The 22,637-nt window shown below is 39.5% G+C and overlaps 1 protein-coding gene and 1 long non-coding RNA gene across 5 annotated transcripts; both read left to right on the top strand.

The window, feature by feature from the left end:
- Positions 1 to 1,074: 1,074 nt before the first annotated feature.
- On the top strand, positions 1,075 to 22,214 carry LOC124285949. 4 transcript variants are annotated; one of them, XM_046722241.1, is made up of 11 exons: positions 1,075 to 1,091; positions 4,228 to 4,319; positions 10,085 to 10,197; positions 12,716 to 12,852; positions 13,192 to 13,346; positions 14,709 to 14,825; positions 19,145 to 19,291; positions 19,730 to 19,811; positions 20,780 to 20,876; positions 21,319 to 21,556; positions 21,677 to 22,213. In XM_046722241.1, the coding sequence occupies exons 2-11, from the start codon at positions 4,301 to 4,303 to the stop codon at positions 21,928 to 21,930; spliced, it is 1,359 nt and encodes a 452-aa protein (XP_046578197.1). In that variant the 5' UTR covers positions 1,075 to 1,091; positions 4,228 to 4,300; the 3' UTR covers positions 21,931 to 22,213. The 4 variants fall into 4 exon arrangements, with proteins under 4 accessions (XP_046578197.1, XP_046578215.1, XP_046578223.1 ...); XM_046722249.1 differs by lacking the exon at positions 1,075 to 1,091 and having other exon boundaries at positions 3,817 to 4,319; positions 21,319 to 21,403; positions 21,677 to 22,214; XM_046722259.1 differs by lacking the exons at positions 1,075 to 1,091; positions 21,319 to 21,556 and having other exon boundaries at positions 3,811 to 4,319; positions 20,780 to 20,982; positions 21,888 to 22,214.
- LOC124285971 lies at positions 16,732 to 17,329 on the top strand. Its single transcript, XR_006900921.1, has 3 exons — positions 16,732 to 16,795; positions 17,032 to 17,157; positions 17,263 to 17,329. It is a non-coding gene; the product is annotated as an uncharacterized LOC124285971 (long non-coding RNA).
- Positions 22,215 to 22,637: the final 423 nt, after the last annotated feature.

Here is a 22,637-nt window from a genome sequence, read left to right as displayed (position 1 = left end):
TTTGTACTATTGTTTATATTTACTTTGATCATCTACACAGTTTTCACTATGTTAATACAATCTCCTCTACTCCAATTTTGTGGTGGGCATATATATCTGTACTTTGTCTGTGCTTCAGTCTGAAAATGACAATATCAACAATTAATGGCAATGATAACGATAACAACGGTGAAAAAAGTAATTATAATACATTTCTATGTTGGAACATAAATGGCCTTAATTCTAAATTAAGTCAACTGGCTAACCTCACAGGGTTATGTCAACAATTTAATGTCATCGCTTTCGTGGAGACGTGGGCAAAGAACCCAGTAGATTTTGCTACTCTGTTTCCAGGGTATATCTCCTACCAATGTGTGCGAGAACGCATCCACTCTGTCGGACGATTCAGTGGCGGTATTGCTGTGTATGTGAGACAGTCCATCGCATCAAGATTCACCCGTATACACGCCGAGTGGTCAGACTGTATATTTTTCAGAAGCGACATTATGAACGACCTCGCCAATAAACCCAGGATATTTGGGTTCGTATATGTGACTGATACACAGAACTCTGTTGATGTAGGACTTTCAGGAATCTAGAGTAGACTATATACTTTAACCCGAGAACATCCCGATGCATCGCTTGGTTTATTTGGAGATTTTAATGCCCGTATTGGCGACAAACAGTGTTATATAGAACATGACTCCACTGAGTATTTACCAATTGAAGATATAGACTATGAGAGTGATCCATTTAACGTTCCTAGATCATCCAAAGATAAAATCGCAATTCAGAGGGATTAAAACTCCTTGATATAAGCCGCAATTTTAACATACATGTTTTAAATGGTAGAAACGGGAACGATAAAAATGGAGAATTTACATTCATTGGACACCAAGGGAACAGTGTTGTGGATTATTGTTTGGTTTCCTCATGTTTATATAGATATTTCGAGAACTTTGATATTCTAGCGCAATCCGAATCGGACCACTTGCCTGTAATAGTAGATATGAAAATATCACATGACATGACACATGACAGCAATCACTCCGAGCATGCGCTTGCAGAGGTACACAACATTGAGACAGAGCGATGGGACCCTAGCCGTAAGGGTGAGTTTATTCAATACATTTCAGATAATATTAATGAATTCAGCATAACATTTCATGATGTATTACATGACAGTGTTGAAGGTGCTATTACATCGTTGAATGACTTTATCCGTAGAGCCATGCATGCACCCAGGGAACAAACACACCGACCCACGAGAACACTTGCACACTCACGCTCACGTGCTCGCCCACAGCACACACGTGTACAGCCCAGGTGGTTCGACCGTGAATGCGAGCAGGCTAAAAGACATAAGTATGTTTTACTAAATAGATTCAGAAAATCAAATAACTCACTGCATTGTAAACATTATCTAAGGGCAAAGAAAGATTTTAAAACACTTTGTGATAGAAAGAAATCAGATTATGAAAAAAGCATTTTAAACGAAATTGTTGATGCTGCAAAGAAACAAGACTGTCGACATTTCTGGAAATCTATAAAGAAATATTGTTTTTGTAGGGAAAATATATCTGAAAATATATCAGTTGACGAATGGTTTAACTATTTCAAAAATCTGCTCGCTGGAGATACGAATAGCATTGATAATTCCTTTGGGGAACATGTTCTTAGCTATATAAGTAATCACAACTTTAATGACTGTGAGGATTGTATTACTTCTGATGAATACCTTGGTAATCGTTATAACTGATAACGAGATATTGTGTGCAGTAAAAGTTTGAAATTTTGAAAATCACCCGGGTAGATGGTATTCAAGTTGAAGTTTTTAAAGAATGTATTTCTTTATTGCTTCCTTTTATGAATAGTCTGTTTAATCGAGTTCTAGACAGCGGCGTTTTCCAGATTCCTGGAATGTAGGATTGATTGTACCTCTGCATAAGTCGGGTGAAAGGGGTGATCAAAACAATTATAGAGGTATTGCATTATTGAATACACTAAACAAAATATTTACCACTATATTAGATAATCGCATTAAGGCTTGGATATCCACTCGTGAACTTTTATCTGAGTGCCAAGCGGGATTTCGAGAAGAGTATTCAACTACGGACCATATATTTACTCTCAACAGTATTATCCATAAATATCTGCGGAAGAAATGGGGAAAGTTTTGTTGTCTTTTTAAGTAGATTTTAAAGCGTTTGATTCCGTTAATAGATCAAAACTGTTATATGTACTACTACAGTCAGGTATACATGGCAAACTCCAACGTCTTTTACGTAATATGTACACCAATGTGAGAGCATCTGTTAGAACCAGTAAATTTCTAATGAGTGATATATTTGATACATATGCCGGAGTGAGGCAAGGTTGTATTCTATCACCTGTACTTTTCCTGTTATATGTTGAAGAACTTGTTAAGGAAATGTTATTAAATGATACGAGAGGTGTATTTATTAACGAACATATCAGAGATCTTGCAATAATGCTATTTGGAAATGATGTCGTGATTCTTGCCGATTCTGTTGTCCAGTTACAATGCGAGATAGATACTCTAAATGAATATTGTTTGAAATGGGGTCTTCAGATAAATATTAGTAAACTAAAGTAATGGTTTTTAAAAATGGGGGTAAAATCTCTAAAAGTGAAAAATGGTTCCTTAATGGCCAAAAATTGGAGGTGGTATCATATTACAAATATTTAGGTATTATATTTTCATGTAGAAATATATTCTCCAGAGCCTGTGAAACATTATCTATGCAAGCTGAACGAGCCCTACATGTCATAAAGAAATTCATATGCAAATATAAAGAATTACCGATCCATGCATCATTTAAACTGTTTGATGGAAAAATTCAACCAATTTTGTTGTGCGGCTCTGAAATATGGGGCATTAACATAAACAAGAATATTGAAAAGGTACATTCAAAGTTCTGTAAGTTCTTGTTGCGTGTTGGCTACAGAACTGCGAACAAGGTTATTTTAGCTGAATGTGGACGTTTTCCACTGTTTATTAACGCCCGATGTCGGGTTATTTCATATTGGCTAAGATTGATGAGACAACCAATTTAACGATATTCAAGATGTAGTTATGAAATGCTTAAAACACTAGATGATACCGGAGATATTAATTGGGTTTCCTTCGTTAGAACTATTCTTTTTAGTCATGGCTTTGGAAATGTATGGCTCGCTCAAAATGTAAGTAATACACAATATTTCATCAAATTATTCAAGCATAGATGCAAAGACATTTATCAACAGGACTGGTATAATGAAATCACGTCATCAACCTGTGTCAACTTTTATTCAGAATATAAATATTGTATTAATACAGAAATTTACCTTTCAAAGATTAAATCACCACAACTTAAGCGTACGCTTACTAAATTTAGATGTAATGCTTACAACTTCAAAGTCCAAGCGGCGCGATTTGCCAAAACTTCAAATGCAATAGATATCCAATGTCCATTCTGCAATTTATCGCAAGAAGATGAGTACCATGTATTACTTGTATGCCCGAAATATTTAGAAATAAGAGAAACATATTTGCCTTATTTTTTCTATAACCAACCGTCAAGACAAAAATTCTGTATGCTACTTCGCACAGAAAATATTGACTTGTTGTTTAAGCTAGCCCTTGTGTTGTACCACATACTTATGTTGAGAGAAAAAATGTAAATTGTGAATGGGTGTTTATGGATTTATTGATGTTCCTATAACTCGCGTATTTACAGGTTGCGCATTAATGCACTGTTATTATTGTACGCATGTACTATTGGCCTCAGGGCCACATATACAAATAAATATGTCTGTCTGTCTGTCTGTCTGTAACCCAAATATAACATATGCTACATTTGACCCCTTTCTATATGGCATTGTGTAATCCCATCTTGACAGAGCTGAGTTTGTATCTTCATTGAGAGACAGTCAGCAGGTCCTACATGCTGGCTACAGGTACAGACTGAGTGTCAAGCTACACGTATGATGTATGGAGTGTTAAAATATTGTATATCAAAGTATACAAACTCACATTGGAAGAGTTCATTATCCTAAAGGGATTAAGGTGATTGTGTTGTGTGCACTCATCCATAAATTTGTTTTGATAGAGGTGTAGGCAAAATGTGGTGTAGGCAATATGAGGTGTAGGCAATATGAGGACAGGCCATCCATGAACAGCTAATGATTCTCCATGTTGAATGTCTGTGTGCAGCGCATAGTTTGTAAGCTGTTATCAGTTTGTAGGTCCACTGATAATCCCTGATGCAAGTAGCTGCAGACACAGGAGGACAAGTTTATCATCTGTAGAACTGGGACCATGTATCATCGGAGATCAGGTGAGGTTCAATTGTGCCTGGTCTTGTGATACCAGGTGATGCAAGAATATTTACCATGACTATAAACAAAACACTCTCTGTCGGGTTAGCCAGTCAACACCCTGTAGGACTCCTATAACACTGATGTCTGGCTGTATCAATATCTTGATAATGTGAATGTGTCAAGGTCTTGTAACTACGAAGAGAGCATGAGTTCAGATGATTAATAACTAGATCATTTTTCTGCACAAGACTTAAAATGAAGTATTCTTGACATTTCTCATTTTTGGGATATATGGAATTTTATAATCTGAGTGGTCTTGGCTCAAGACCAGTGCATACAATCTTATAAATTCTTACACAATAACATTCACTACCCCATACAATCTTACACATTCTTATACAATAACATTCACCACCCCATACAATCTTATACATCCTGATACAATAACATTCACCACCCCATACAATCTTATACATCCTGATACAATAACATTCACCACCCTATACAATCTTATACATCCTGATACAATAACATTCACCACCCCATACAATCTTATAATCCTGATACAATAACATTCACCACCCCATACAATCCTATACATCCAGATACAATAACATTCACCACCCCATACAATCCTATACATCCAGATACAATAACATTCACCACCCCATACAATCCTATACATCCAGATACAATAACATTCACCACCCCATACAATCCTATATACATCCAGATACAATAACATTCACCACCCCATACAATCCTATACATCCAGATACAATAACATTCACCACCCCCCATACAATCCTATACATCCAGATACAATAACATTCACCACCCCATACAATCCTATACATCCAGATACAATAACATTCACCACCCCATACAATCTTATACATCCTGATACAATAACATTCACTTACCCCATACAATCCTATACATCCAGATACAATAACATTCACCACCCCATACAATCTTATACATCTTGATACAATAACATTCACCACCCCATACAATCTTATACATTCTTATACAATAACATTCACCACCACCCATTCTACAATCTTATACATCATGATACAATAACATTCACTCACCCCATACAATCTTATACATCCTTGATACATTCTGATACAATAACATTCACCACCCCATACAATCTTATACATTCTTATACAATAAATCTACCACCCCATACATACATCTTATACATTCCTATACAATCTTATACATTCTGATACAATAACATTCACCAATTCTATACAATCTTATACATCCATCCTGATACAATTCATACAATTCACCACCCTATACAATCTTATACATCCTGATACAATAACATTCACCATTCCCCACCCTATACAATCCTATACATCCAATGATAAATAACATTCACACCCCAATCCTACAATCCTATACAATCCATACATCCTGATACAATAACATTTCACAATAACACCCATACAATCCTATACATCATGATACAATAACATTCACCACCCCATACAATCCTATACATCCAGATACAATAACATTTCACACCACCCAACTTATACAATCCTATACATTCACCACTCCCATACAACTTATATATCCAGATACAATAACATTCACCACCCCATACAATCTTATACATCCAGATACAATAACATTCACCACCCCATACAATCCTATACATCCTGATACAATAACATTCACCACCCCATACATATACATTCTCCTATACAATAACATTCACCACCCCATACAATCTTATACAATTCTTGATACAATAACATTCACCACCCCATACAATCTTATACATCATCCAGATACAATATAACATTCACCACCCCATGAATCTTATACAATAACATTCACCACCCTATACAATCTTATACATTCTGATACAATAACATTCACCACCCCATACAATCTTATACATTCTGATACAATAACATTCACCACCCCATACAATCTTATACATTCTGATACAATAACATTCACCACCCCATACAATCTTATACATTCTGATACAATAACATTCACCACCCCATACAATCTTATACATCCTGATACAATAACATTCATCTACCACCCCATACAATCTCTTATACATTCTGATACAATAACATTCACCACCCCATACAATCTTATACATTCTTATACAATAACATTCACCACCCCATACAATCTTATACATCCTGATACAATAACATTCACCACCCCATACAATCTTATACATTCTGATACAATAACATTCACCACCCCATACAATCCTATACATCCAGATACAATAACATTCACGACAGCCCATACAATCCTATACATCCAGATACAATAACATTCACATCATGATACCCCATACAATCCTATACATCCTGATACAATAACATTCACCACCCCATACAATCTTATACATCCAGATACAATAACATTCACCACCCCATACAATCCTATACATCCAGATACAATAACATTCACCACCCCATACAATCCTATACATCCAGATACAATAACATTCACGAGCCCATACAATCCTATACATCCAGATACAATAACATTCACCACCCCATACAATCCTATACATCCAGATACAATAACATTCACCACCCCATACAATCCTATACATCCAGATACAATAACATTCACCACCCCATACAATCCTATACATCCAGATACAATAACATTCACCACCCCATACAATCCTAGACATTCTTATACAATAACATTCACCACCCCATACAATCTTATACATTCCTATACATTCTTATACAATAACATTTACACCACATTCCCATATACAATCTTATACATTCTTATACAATAACATTCACCACCCCATACAATCTTATACATCCTGATACAATAACATTCACCACCCCATACAATCTTATACATTCTTATACAATAACATTCACCACCCCATACAATCTTATACATTCTGATACAATAACATTCACCACCCCATACAATCTTATACATTCTGATACAATAACATTCACCACCCCATACAATCTTATACATTCTGATACAATAACATTCACCACCCCATACAATCTTATACATTCTGATACAATAACATTCACCACCCCATACAATCTTATACATCCTGATACAATAACATTCACCACCCCATACAATCTTATACATCCTGATACAATAACATTCACCACCCCATACAATCTTATACATTCTTATACAATAACATTCACCACCCCATACAATCTTATACATTCTTATACAATAACATTCACCACCCCATACAATCCTATACATCCTGATACAATAACATTCACCACCCCATACAATCTTATACATCATGATACAATAACATTCACCACCCCATACAATCTTATACATTCTGATACAATAACATTCACCACCCCATACAATCTTATACATTCTGATACAATAACATTCACCACCCCAATCTTACAATCATTCACCAACCCATACAATCCTATACATCCTGATACAATAACATTCACCACCCAATAAATCCTATACATCATGTTACAATAACATTCACCGCCCCCTACAATCCTATACATCATGATACAATAACATTCACAAACCCATACAATCCTAGACATCCAGATACAATAACATTCACCACCCCATACAATCCTATACATCCAGATACAATAACATTCATGAGCCCATACAATCCTATACATCCAGATACAATAACATTCACGAGCCCATACAATCCTATACATCCAGATACAATAACATTCACCACCCCATACAATCCTATACATCCAGATACAATAACATTCACGAGCCCATACAATCCTATACATCCAGATACAATAACATTCACCACCCCCATACAATCCTATACATCCAGATACAATAACATTCACGAGCCCATACAATCCTATACATCCAGATACAATAACATTCACCACCCCATACAATCCTATACATCCAGATACAATAACATTCACCACCCCATACAATCCTATACATCCAGATACAATAACATTCACCACCCCATACAATCCTATACATCCAGATACAATAACATTCACCACCCCATACAATCCTATACATCCAGATACAATAACATTCACCACCCCATACAATCCTAGACATCCAGATACAATAACATTCACGAGCCCATACAATCCTATACATCCAGATACAATAACATTCACCACCCCATACAATCCTAGACATCCAGATACAATAACATTCACCAGCCCATACAATCCTATACATTCAGATACAATAACATTCACCACCCCATACAATCTTATACATTCTTATACAATAACATTCACCACCCCATACAATCTTATACATTCTGATACAATAACATTCACCACCCCATACAATCTTATACATTCTGATACAATAACATTCACCACCCTATACAATCTTATACATTCTGATACAATAACATTCACCACCCCATACAATCTTATACATCCTGATACAATAACATTCACCACCCCATACAATCTTATACATTCTGATACAATAACATTCACGAGCCCATACAATCCTATACATCCAGATACAATAACATTCACCACCCCATACAATCCTATACATCCAGATACAATAACATTCACGAGCCCATACAATCCTATACATCCAGATACAATAACATTCACCACCCCATACAATCCTATACATCCAGATACAATAACATTCACCACCCCATACAATCCTATACATCCAGATACAATAACATTCACCACCCCATACAATCCTATACATCCAGATACAATAACATTCACCACCCCATACAATCCTATACATCCAGATACAATCCCCATACAATCCTATACATCCAGATACAATAACATTCACGAGCCCATACAATCCTATACATCCAGATACAATAACATTCACGAGCCCATACAATCCTATACATCCAGATACAATAACATTCACGAGCCCATACAATCCTATACATCCAGATACAATAACATTCACGAGCCCATACAATCCTATACATCCTGATACAATACCTGTTCCATGTCGGACATTTTTGTAACAATCTGATATTGTTAAATATGTGTAGCATTTAGAATGTTGAAATCTGTTTCAATCAATCAACTAATTTTGATCTAATCCTTTCAAAAAAAGTATATTGTTTTAACATAGGCAAGTGAAGAATGTATTGCATCTGCTTTAGTAAACCAACATATATAAACATTTACTTTTGACAAATCTACTGTGCAAGATAGGTGTTATTAATCAATCAACATTTTATCAGTGATCCAGAACTCAACTAACCTTTCTTCCCTTGTGTTCCATGCATATTACATAACATTTTATACGTTTACCACATCACACCTTTATGTAGAACCCATGCCAATCTTAGTCAAGCTTATATTGAGGGTCAAGGTCATTAAGCAGGTAGCGCATTTATGACTGTCCTATTATTGTGGCTGTAGGCATGGGACTTATGTTTTGTAGTTGTAATACCAGTGTATGAAATAAGCCCAAAACCCAGCCCGACATCAGGGCTGGTAACTTCAAATGTTACCAGCCCAAAATGGATTTCACCAGATCAGACAATCCAAAGAAACTTACTCAGATGTATGGAACATTTTTTCTAAATTATTTTACCAGACCATTGGGTTGGCTAGCTGTAAATGTAGACCGTCCGTCAGAAATCTAGCCCGTCTCGGGCGGTTGGACGGGCCATATTTCATACACTGGTAATACATTGGCCATGTGTTTTGTGAAACTGGTTTCTGGGGCCAGCTTGCTGCTGCTGTTTCGGCAAGTACTCATACTTTTCGATAAGTTTGAATGGAGCTGTATTTGTGCCATTCTGCAGATGGTGTCGGCAAGAGTTTGCCAGACCAACGCCAGGCAGGGTCTAAGGTCAGGCACAGACAGGGGAAACAAAGACCAAACTACTTTGTTGCACTTCAGATCACAAACCCAGAGGTAAGACTGTTTCCCTGTGTTACTGAGGGAGGCTAAATGGCCCAGTGGTTGGAGGGTAGGGCTCAGTTCCAAAAGGGGTACAATTATTTTTATTATAAGGGCATTTGTAATGAGCTGAATTCCACACCACGGAGGGGCACGCTCAAAGAGCTACAATCTGATTATTATTAAACCGCCTGTGAGGTGCTAGAAGGTTAATAGTCATAACACTTATCCCACTAGGTACCCATTTTCTGCTGGATGAACAGAGGCAAGTTTGAACAAACTTTCTTGCTTAAGGTGAGACCACATGTATCACATGTTCTTCGTTGTGGGGCAGGACTGAACTCCTAGAAACACTCAGGAGTCAAGCTGCCAAACACGGTCACCCATTTCTCTCGCGCCCAATGTTGCTTAACTTCAACTGATTTGTGACCAGCACTCTACACACACGACCACACACCACCACCACAATAGGACGAGGCCCATCCTCGGTGTCTCCTGCTGTCTCATTCATGGGGAAAGAATATTTGCAATGGCACATTTGACAAACCCAGAAACTGCCTGCAGTTCATTCATGTTCAGGGGGCAGTCTTGGAGATGACAGTGGTTGTAGGCCATGCTTCTCCAAATTATACTCTTCCAAAAAGCATTCTATTTCAAACATAATGATTGAAAATAATTACTGATAAATGAAATATGCCTCCAATTGCAATGAAACAAAACAACAACATGTGAGGTCAATGTGAAGCAACAAGAACACAAGAAAAACTGACACTTAGCCAGCATGGCGTTATTTGAAAAGGGAAAAACTGTCAAACAAGCCATTTTCATGTGCAAATTGCAAACTGTCAGGTATGCATGCATGGACTTGTGTTTGGTAGGGTTTAAGAGGCAAACATCAACAGATCACTAACACTGACCAGTACACTGTCACAGTGTCCGGAAACTATACTAATGGAAAAATGTAACTGTGCATAACATAAAATTGCATAAAATATAAGTATTTTAAAAGTTATACAAATAACCGAAAATAAACGTACAGTAAAGCACTTTGCATGAAATTTGATGCCACATGCACTTTGTGCACAATGAACTTACTCCCTTTTGGCATGCTTTTTGACAGTTCACACACCTGATATTAAAAATTGAAGAATGCTTGATTAATCTCTAGCCTCTGAATGTTGTGGAAAACACGTTAATTTCAACCTAAAGTATGCATACATCATGCCACAGCTTACAGGAAATCAGCGTCTCCGCGCCGTGCATATGCTGGAGATTGGAATGGTCCAAAATAGAGTGCCAGACATTTTGGTGTCCATTAAATCACAATCTCATCTCTATGGAGATGTTTTCAACATAATGGGAACACGAGAGATTTGACTCAAACCGGCGTCACATCAGCAAAACAACCACATTTGGCTGACCCATCTAACTTAAGGAACTGATTCCAGACTGTCAGTTTGACGGCTCGCAACTTTCCTGGCTTACGTCCAATAAGTTCCAGGACTGTATGGAAGCACAACATCCAGCCCTTACAGCCTGCACGTCTTGCCTGGTGCAGATAGCATCTACGTTACAGGAGGCAAGATCGGGATCGTGTTTTGTTCACTGATGAGTTGAGATTTCATCTGGACAGCTCAGATTGGCAAGGCAAGGGTGTACAGACAGTGAGGTGAGAGGTATGCTGACGCGTGCATTGTTCAACATCGACAGTTTGGTGGCAGAGGCATTATGGTATGGGGGGTCATCACATATCATGGTCAGACACAACTTGTCATTGTCAATAGCAATCTGACAGGTCTGCGATACAGGGATGAGATCATTGGGCCTCATGTGCAACAGTTCATTTGAGGATGGAGATGTAACTTCACCATCTTCAGATAATGCCCGTACACATGTTGCTTGTGTTGTGACAGATTTCCTGAGACAGGAGAACATTCTGGTACAACCATGGCTCTTATCGAGCAGGCTTGGGATGAAATGGAGCGATGTTTACATCAAGCCTAGAATCAGCCATTTACGTGTGCTGTATTGGGACAAGCGTTGGTTCAGACATGGAACAACATTCCTCAAGCTTTCTTCACATTGCTTAGTGTCATCTATATCAAGTCTGCATCAACGCAAATGGTGGACACACACAATACTGAATTTGTGAACTGACTTTTGACACCACACCTCTTCATGGATGTGTCACAATGCCTTGTGTCAAATCATACGATTTTAGATTACGATTTTATCCTGTCAGCAGTCAAACAGTGATTCAGGTAAATGCCACAAATCATGCTATTATCTTTTGGAAAAAAAAATGTCATAACATCCAATAATGTCCGGTAGTACATGTACTGTATCCCTCTGATCAGTTAGGATTTAGAAGTTAACATTTACTGGTCAATGTATTTATACATTGTACAGATCCACCATGAACTGAGAAGGGTCCAGCAACACATAGTTTCGGTCGTCACGGAGATGTGAGATGTGATGGTAGTGTTTTCCTCTGTTGAGTGTCCTGTTATATCTGTGTATTGTGTGTGTCCAGATCCACCAGGAACTGACCAGGGTCCAGCAACATGTAGTTTCGGTCGTCTCGGAGATGAGAGATGTGATGGTGGATGCTAGACATCTACATGTCACCTTGATGGTCATGAAGTTGGACACTGAAGATGAGATGGCAAGGTCAGATAATTTGTGGAGACTGGATCCTTCATGTGACTTGAGAGCATTCATTTATTGTAGTAGAAAGGAAAGCCTTTACTACCCTCATAGACAACCCGTCTCGTCTGGCATACCATGTTGATTAACCCAGTGGTTTAAAGGGTAAAAATATGGAGTTAAATCAATCAATTTTGGTGCAGTCACAAGTACCTGCTACAGTTGTAGTTACCAATGAAAACATTATTATTTTTCTGTACAAGATAGTGAATTGTATGCACAAGACTTGATGTATCTGTGATTTGAAGTAAATATCTGCGTATCAACTGATTAAAGGAAATATTTTATGTTTGTTTTGCACAGAGCACGAAAAGCCTTAGATGAATGTGTCCAGGTCCTGGGAGAGAAGCCTGAGCTCCCAGTCTTTGAAGTGGCACAACTTGGTACTTTTGGCAACAAAGTCGTTTTTGCCCAGATCCCCACTGGTGAAGACCTGGATCAGATCAAGTATATAGATGGTGAGATAAGACCTGAACCCTATCAAGTATCTACTGAAATCATGAAATTATGAAAATGTATGTGTGTATTATGCTGGTAATAATACTGTGAGATATTGTTTTGTGGACATGTTGGATTACATTATCGTGTCAAGGTCACACCTGCAGAAACAATGAGTATAGCAAACAATCAAGTTTATCGATGGTGGTTTTCGTTGACTTTTACCTCATCTGTAATTACACAGTGGCATTTAGAAAGTGGTTAAATGTAACATATCTTATATTTGGGATTACACTTTCTTAGTGAAGTACAAAGTCTAGTACTTTTGGGGTTGAGTCTCATCCGGGATTTGAACCCTCATCTGACTAAAAGTCAAGTGGATTAACGTCTTCATGTGTTGTCTGTCATCTGGTTGTCCATCAGTCCTGTTGTCTGTCCATCTCATTATTATCCCAACCTTTCCTCTATAACTACAAGGACAGTGAAACAGTCTTAAGTTGGGGTGGTTGGGTAGCCATGTGTTTAAAGCATTCACTCATCATGTTGAAAAGCCAGGTTTGCTTCCCCATATAGGTATAATGTATGAAGCTCATTTCCGGTGTTCCCCATAATGATTTGCTGGAATATTGCTAAAATCAGCATAAAACCTTAATCACTCTCTCACTTTCTTAAAGGTGCTTGCAGACTTCTGGTTATGGTGGGGCGTTGGGGTAGCCTAATGGTTAAAGTGTATGCTCGCCATTCCGAAGACCCGGGTTCAATTCCCCACATGGGTACAATGTGTGAAGCCCATTTCTGGTGCCTCCACTATTGCTGGAATATTGCTGAAGGCAGCGTAAAACAAAACTTACTCACTCACTGGTTATGGCCTTAAACATGACCTCCACAGTGGCCGTGGTGAAAATGTCAATTTTACCCATTACACAGGGATTTCTGCAAACAACATTCTGAATCTTGATATGCAGCAAGTATGTGGTCTGTGGAATAATTAATTGTATGAAATTTTCATGTATTCATGTTTTATTAAGCTATAACCTCTGACCTTCATGTACCTTCTCGCTTTACTGGAGGTTCTGTATGTTTAATTTAGATCTCTTCTGCAACTACATGACTTATGTTACAGGAAATTTGTATTGATAATTCCATATATGCCGAATGAACTTTTAACATAGGCACCAGTATTTCTTCATAATTCAGGTGAGCTATGGAGACTTATTTCCTTAGATGCATATCAAGAATATGGACTGATTCCAGTTTAATTGTACAATCCAATCAAGTGTATTTACCTGAGTCACATGCCAGTATTACACAGTAAAGCTGAGATCAGATTTCACAAGTAAAACTGCAGAGTACTTATCTTCACTATGTCAATGTCCTTTCAGAATGTGTACGTGGAAAGATGGCAGAACAAGGAATATATTCCACAGACTCTCGACCACTCAATCCTCATATCAGCATCATGAACATGGAAAAAGTGGGTGGCAGATTCAGACACACAGGTGTGTATACTGACATATTCAGACACAGGTATGTAAACTGACACAGGAATACTGTATACTGACAGGGGGCGGTGGGGTAGCCTAGTGGTTAAAGCGTTGGCTCGTCACGCCGAAGACCCGGGTTCGATTCCCCACATGGGCACAATGTGTTAAGCCCATTTCTGGTGTCCCCCGCCTTGATATTGCTGGAATATTGCTAAAAGCGGCGTAAAACTAAACTCAGTCAGTCAGTCAGTCAGTATACTGACAGATTCAGACACACAGGTGTGTATAATGACAGATTCAGACACAGGTGTGTATACTGACAGATTCAGACAGACAGGTGTGTATACTGGCAGATTCAGACACACAGGTGTGTATACTGGCAGATTCAGACACACAGGTGTGTATTCTGACAGATGCTACTGACAGATGCAGATCAGACACGTAGGTGTGTATACTGGCACAGATTGTATTCTATTCAGACACACAGGTGTGTATACTGACAGATTCAGACACAGATGTGTATATACTGACACAGGAATACTGTATTCTACCAGATTCAGACACAGGTGTGTATTCTGACAGATGCAGACACAGGTGTGTATACTGACAGATTCAGACACACATGTGTATATACTGACACAGGAATACTGTATTCTGACAGATGCAGACACAGGTGTGTATACTGGCAGATTCAGACACAGGTGTGTTTACTGACACAGAAATACTGTATACTAACAGATTAAGACACACAGGTGTGTATACTGACAGATTAAGACAGGCGTGTATACTGACAGATTCACACACAGGTGTGTATACTGACAGATTAAGACATGTGTTTATATTGACAGATACAGACACAAGAATACTGTATACCAACAGATTCAGACACAGATGTGTATACTGACAGATTAAGACAGGTGTGTATACTAACAGATTCAGACACAGATGTGTATACTGACAGATTCAGACACAGGTGTGTTTACTGACACAGAAATACTGTATACTAACAGATTAAGACACACAGGTGTGTATACTGACAGATTAAGACAGGCGTGTATACTGACAGATTCACACACAGGTGTGTATACTGACAGATTAAGACACATGTGTTTACTGACACAGAAATATTACTAACAGATACAGACACAGGTGTGTATACTGACAGATTAAGACAGGTGTGTATACTCACAGATTCAGACACAGATGTGTATACTGACAGATTCAGACACAGATGTGTATACTGACAGATTAAGACAGGTGTGTATACTAACAGATTCAGACACAGATGTGTATACTGACAGATTCAGACACAGGTGTGTTTACTGACACAGAAATACTGTATACTAACAGATTAAGACAAACAGGTGTGTATACTGACAGATTAAGACAGGCGTGTATACTGACAGATTCACACACAGGTGTGTATACTGACAGATTAAGACATATGTGTTTATATTGACAGATACAGACACAGGAATACTGTATACCAACAGATTCAGACACAGATGTGTATACTGACAGATTAAGACAGGTGTGTATACTAACAGATTCAGACACAGGTGTGTATACTGGCAGATTCAGACACAGGTGTGTTTACTGACACAGAAATACTGTATACTAACAGATTAAGACAAACAGGTGTGTATACTGACAGATTAAGACAGGCGTGTATACTCACAGATTCACACACAGGTGTGTATACTGACAGATTAAGACATATGTGTTTATATTGACAGATACAGACACAGGAATACTGTATACCAACAGATTCAGACAGATGTGTATACTGACAGATTAAGACAGGTGTGTATACTAACAGATTCAGACACAGATGTGTATACTGACAGATTCAGACACAGGTGTGTATACTGACACAGGAATATTGTATTCTAACAGATTCAGACACAGATGTGTATACTGACAGAATCAGACACAGGTGTGTATACTGACACAGAAATACTGTATACTAACAGATTCAGACACAGGTGTGTATACTGACAGATTCAGACACAGGTGTGTTTACTGACGCAGAAATACTGTATTCTACCAGATTCAGACACAGATGTGTATACTGACAGATTAAGACAGGTGTGTATACTAACAGATTCAGACACAGATGTGTATACTGACAGATTCAGACACAGGTGTGTATACTGACACAGGAATATTGTATTCTAACAGATTCAGACACAGATGTGTATACTGACAGATTCAGACACAGGTGTGTTTACTGACACAGAAATACTGTATACTAACAGATTCAGACACAGGTGTGTATACTGACAGATTCAGACACAGGTGTGTTTACTGACACAGAAATACTGTATACTAACAGATTCAGACACAGGTGTGTATACTGACAGATTCACAAACAGGTGTGTTTACTGACACAGAAATACTGTATACTAACAGATGCAGACACAGGTGTGTATACTAACAGATTAAGACACAGGTGTGTATATTGACACAGGAATACTGTATACTAACAGATACAGACACAGGTGTGTATACTGACACAGGAATATTGTATCCTGACAGATACAGACACAGGTGTGTATATTGACACAGGAATACTGTATACTAACAGATACAGACACAGGTGTGTATACTGACACAGGAATACTGCATACTAACAGATTCAGACACAGGTGTGTATACTGACACAGGAATACTGTATACTAAGAGATTCAGACACAGGGGTGTATATTGACACAGGAATACTGTATCCTGTCAGATACAGACACGACAGGTGTGTATACTAACAGATTAAGACACAGGCGTGTATACTGACAGATTCACACACAGGTGTGTATAGTGACAGATACAGACACAGGTGTGTATATTGACACAGGAATACTGTATACTAACAGATACAGACACAGGTGTGTATATTGACACAGGAATAGTGTATACTAACAGATACAGACACAGGTGTGTATACTGACACAGGAATACTTTATACTAACAGATACAGACACAGGTGTGTATACTGACACAGGAATATTGTATCCTGACAGATACAGACACAGGTGTGTATATTGACACAGGAATACTGTATACTAACAGATTCAGACACAGGTGTGTATACAGACAGATTCAGACACAGGTGTGTTTACTGACGCAGAAATACTGTATACTAACAGATTCAGACACAGGTGTGTATACTGACAGATTAAGACACAGGCGTGTATACTGACAGATTCACACACAGGTGTGTATACTGACAGATACAGACACAGGTGTGTATATTGACACAGGAATACTGTATACTAACAGATACAGACACAGGTGTGTATATTGACAAAGGAATATTGTATCCTGATAGATACAGACACAGGTGTGTATATTGACACAGGAATACTGTATACTAACATACAGACACAGGTGTGTATACTGACACAGGAATACTGTATACTAACAGATTCAGACACAGGTGTGTATACTGACACAGGAATACTGTATACTAACAGATACAGACACAGGGGTGTATATTGACACAGGAATACTGTATCCTGTCAGATACAGACACGACAGGTGTGTATACTAACACAGGAATATTGTATCCTGACAGATACAGACACAGGTGTGTATATTGACACAGGAATACTGTATACTAACAGATACAGACACAGGTGTGTATACTGACACAGGAATACTGTATACTAACAGATACAGACACAGGTGTGTATATTGACACAGAAATACTGTATACTAACAGATTCAGACACAGGTGTGTATACTGACACAGGAATATTGAATATTTAACAGATACAGACACAGGTGTGTATATTGACACAGGAATACTGTATACTAACAGATTCAAACACAGGTGTGTATACTGACACAGGAATATTGTATCCTGACAGATACAGACACAGGTGTTTATACTGACACAGGAATACTGTATCCTGACAGATTCAGACACAAGTGTTCATATTGACAGATTCAGACACAGGTGTGTATACGGACACAGGAATATGATAGTGGTCGGGAAATAGGCCCGCTGGTCAAGTTATTATCATGGGGGTGGGTCTCGCTTAGAAAGTCTTTTATATAGTAATAGGGTAGGGTCTATACACCTATTAGTCGTTCTAATGCTGTTTCCAAGCGAGACCCTCCCCTGTCGTTATCATCACCTTTGGGTTTGACGATCAAGTGACCCCATCTTCACTGTACAAAAGGGCCTAAATCAACTAGTATGAAACACAAAGACTTATTCAACATATATACACTTATGGAATAACTATTTATTATTGAAGTATAGAGACAATATTCTTTTCTGTGTGAAAGTTGAGAGGGAAGACAACCATCATCAAATGTTATCTTTCTTGCAGTAGCTAAACGTATTGAACCTTCATTATATGGAGAGTTTAAGTCGTCAAAGTTTGGCTGTCAAACTGTCAGGAGCATACAGCTGTGTCTTATGGACAAGCCGAGGGCTGAGTCGGGCTACTATAGACTAGCTCATGAAGTGTACTTAGGTAAGTGATGAACTGTGTGTTCTGGAGTCAAATGTGAGACAAATATAGACCAGCTCACCGTGAGTTGTGTCTACTAACTGAACAGGTGTACCTTGGTCTACTGTAGACGAACTCAACAGGTGTACCTTGGTCTACTGTAGACTAACTCACCAGGTGTATCTTGGTCTACTGTAGACTAACTCAACAGGCGTACCTTGGTCTACTGTAGACTAACTCAACAGGTGTACCTTGGTCTACTGTAGACTAACTCACCAGGTTTACCTTGGTTTACTGTAGACTAACTCAACAGGTGTACCTTGGTCTACTGTAGACTAACTCAACAGGTGTACCTTTGAGTGCACTGTAGACTAGGTTAACATACGAAACATTATTTGACAGATACAATGCACACAATTTAATTGTACACAATTGTTGTAATGAGCCATTCTGTCCTTGCAGACTCCAAACTACCAGTGACAGATCAGGCTGCTCAGGTGTTGGCATGTTCTTCATTTGGGGCTGATCACCAGGCAGCCAGCAGGTAGACTTTCTCCTCATTCCCCAGGCAGCTAGCAGGTAGACTTTCTGCTCATTCCCCAGGCAGCCAGCAGGTAGACTTTCTCCTCATTCCCCAGGCAGCTAGCAGGTAGACTTTCTGCTCATTCCCCAGGCAGCCAGCTGATAGACTTTCTCCTCATTCCCCAGGCAGCTAGCAGGTAGACTTTCTCCTCATTCCCCAGGCAGCCAGCAGGTAGACTTTCTCCTCTCATTCCCCAGGCAGCTCCTCATTCCCCAGGCAGCTAGCAGGTAGACTTTCTCCTCATTCCCCAGGCAGCCAGCAGGTAGACTTTCTCTTCATTCCCCAGGCAGCCAGCTGATAGACTTTCTCATTCCCCAGGCAGCCAGCTCTTTCTCCCTCATTCCCCAGCTCATTCTCCTCATTCCCCAGGCAGCCAGCAGGTAGACTTTCTCCTCATTCCCCAAGCAGCCAGCAGGTACACTTTCTCTTCATTCCCCAGGCAGCCAGCAGGTAGACATCCCCAGCAGCAGGTAGACTTTCTCCTCATTCCCCAGCAGGTACACTTTCTCCTCACTCCCCAAGGCAGCCAGCAGGTACACTTTCTTCTCATTCACCAGGCATCCAGCAGGTCGACTTTCTCCTCATTCCCCAGCAGGTACACTTTCTCCTCATTCCCCACACTTATAGACTAGCATGGCTGACACTCTTACCTACACTTTTCTTCGCCACCATAGACAAGCATTGTTGACACCAAAAGAAGCAGATGTAATCTAAACTACATGTTTCTTACATATTTAGAATTCCCTAAAATGAACTGCTGCATTGTATTAGTCTGACTTCCTGTATAGATCCAACTCCATCAAAGCAAGGCCAGAGGTAGAGTATCTGTTGTTTATTGACTTGAATCACTTCTAATTCTGATGTGTTATACAGGAATGTTAACTACAGGGATAGTGGCTGGTATGCTCACAGGCATGTTCACATTACAGGATGACTGGTGAGGAAGAGGTTCTGTCTACCAGAGAGACAGCTTGGGGTGGCAGGGAGCAGGCTGTTCACTGCAGCAGGAGATGGGGGCAGGACGATGGACAGGGCGGTAAACAAGAGACACAGAGCAACAGGAGAAGGGGACAGGACGATGGACATGGCAGTAAACAAGAGGGACAAAGAGGCAGGAGATGGAGGCAGGGCGGTAAACAAGAGGGACAGAGCAGCAGATGGGGACAGGACGATGGACATGGCAGTAAACAAGAGGGACAAGAGGATGGAGGCAGGGTGTGATAAACAAGAGGGACAGACATGGCGGTAAACAAGAGGGACAGAGCAGCAGATGGGGACAGGACGATGGACATGGCAGTAAACAAGAGGGACAGACCAGCAGATGGAGGGAGGACGGTGGACATGGCGTTAAACAAGAGGGACAGAGCAGCAGATGGAGGGAGGTCGGTGGGCATGGCAGTAAACAAGAGGGACAAAACAGCAGATGGAGGACATGGAGGCAGAGTGGACATGGCATGTAAAAAGAGAGGGACAGAGCAGCAGATGGAGGGAGGACGGTGGACATGGCGGTAAACAAGAGGGACAGAGCAGCAGATGGAGGGAGGGCGGTGGACATGGCGGTAAACAAGAGGGACAGAGCAGCAGATGGAGGGAGGACGGTGGACATGGCGGTAAACAAGAGGGACAGAGCAGCAGATGGAGGGAGGACGGTGGACAGGGCGGTAAACAAGAGGGACAGAGCAGCAGATGGAGGGAGGACGGTGGACATGGCGGTAAACAAGAGGGACTGAGCAGCAGATGGAGGGAGGGTAAACAAGTGGACATGAGCAGCGGTAAACAAGAGGGACAGGTGGTAAACAGCAGATGGAGGAGGAGGGACGGTGGACATGGCGGTAAACAAGAGGGACAGAGCAGCAGATGGAGGGAGGACGGTGGACATGGCGGTAAACAAGAGGGACAGAGCAGCAGATGGAGGGAGGACGGTGGACATGGCGGTAAACAAGAGGGACAGAGCAGCAGATGGAGGGAGGACGGTGGACATGGCGGTAAACAAGAGGGACAGAGCAGCAGATGGAGGGAGGACGGTGGACATGGTAGTAAACAAGAGGGACAGAGCAGCAAATGGAGGGAGGACGATTGACATCGCGGTAAACAAAGAGCGGAGTGGTTTGGGCTTGTGGTTGGCAACGTGGTAGCGGTAGATGTTACAGCAACTTTAGTATTTTATACTGTTGTACATACCCAGGAGAGCTATGGTGCCATGGCACTCCTTTGAACACTTCAAATAATCTATTTTGTTCATTGCATTCAGAAACCAAACAACAGTTGTGTGAGATTATTACTTCTGATACATCATAGCTGTAAATTCCTAAACTGCCATGCACGGTAGGCTGTAATTAGACTAATATATATATATATATATATATATACACTCACAAAATGTCCAAAGTAGTACAGGTGTTCAGTCATAAATATTGCATAGATAAATAAAAACAGAATGCCTTTTTCTCTGGAAAAACAACGATAACCACAAGCCCAAAGGCATTCTGTTTTTATTTATCTATGCAATATATATATATATATATATATATATATATTCTCTTACAGAGGTCCTCTTCAATGCCATACATATTTAATAGTGTGGCCAGGAATACATAACTTCTGAATACCAACAACCCTCATCAACAAGATGCAGTGAGGGTTCTGCATCACAATTATTATATACGCATGGCAGCTGAGAGGACATCTGTTGATGTCTCAAGGTAGTATCAACTGGAATGCTATAATTTAATCGAGGTAAGCAATTCAAAGCAATTATAAGTGTCTAGTATATCATGACAATAATCA

The sequence above is a fragment of the Haliotis rubra genome, unplaced genomic scaffold (assembly GCF_003918875.1).
Source record: "Haliotis rubra isolate DU_JTF1 unplaced genomic scaffold, ASM391887v1 Scf110, whole genome shotgun sequence".
NCBI classification, from domain to species: domain Eukaryota; kingdom Metazoa; phylum Mollusca; class Gastropoda; order Lepetellida; family Haliotidae; genus Haliotis; species Haliotis rubra.
Note: the sequence above shows the minus strand (reverse complement) of the source record. Positions and strands in the feature narration are given on the sequence as shown.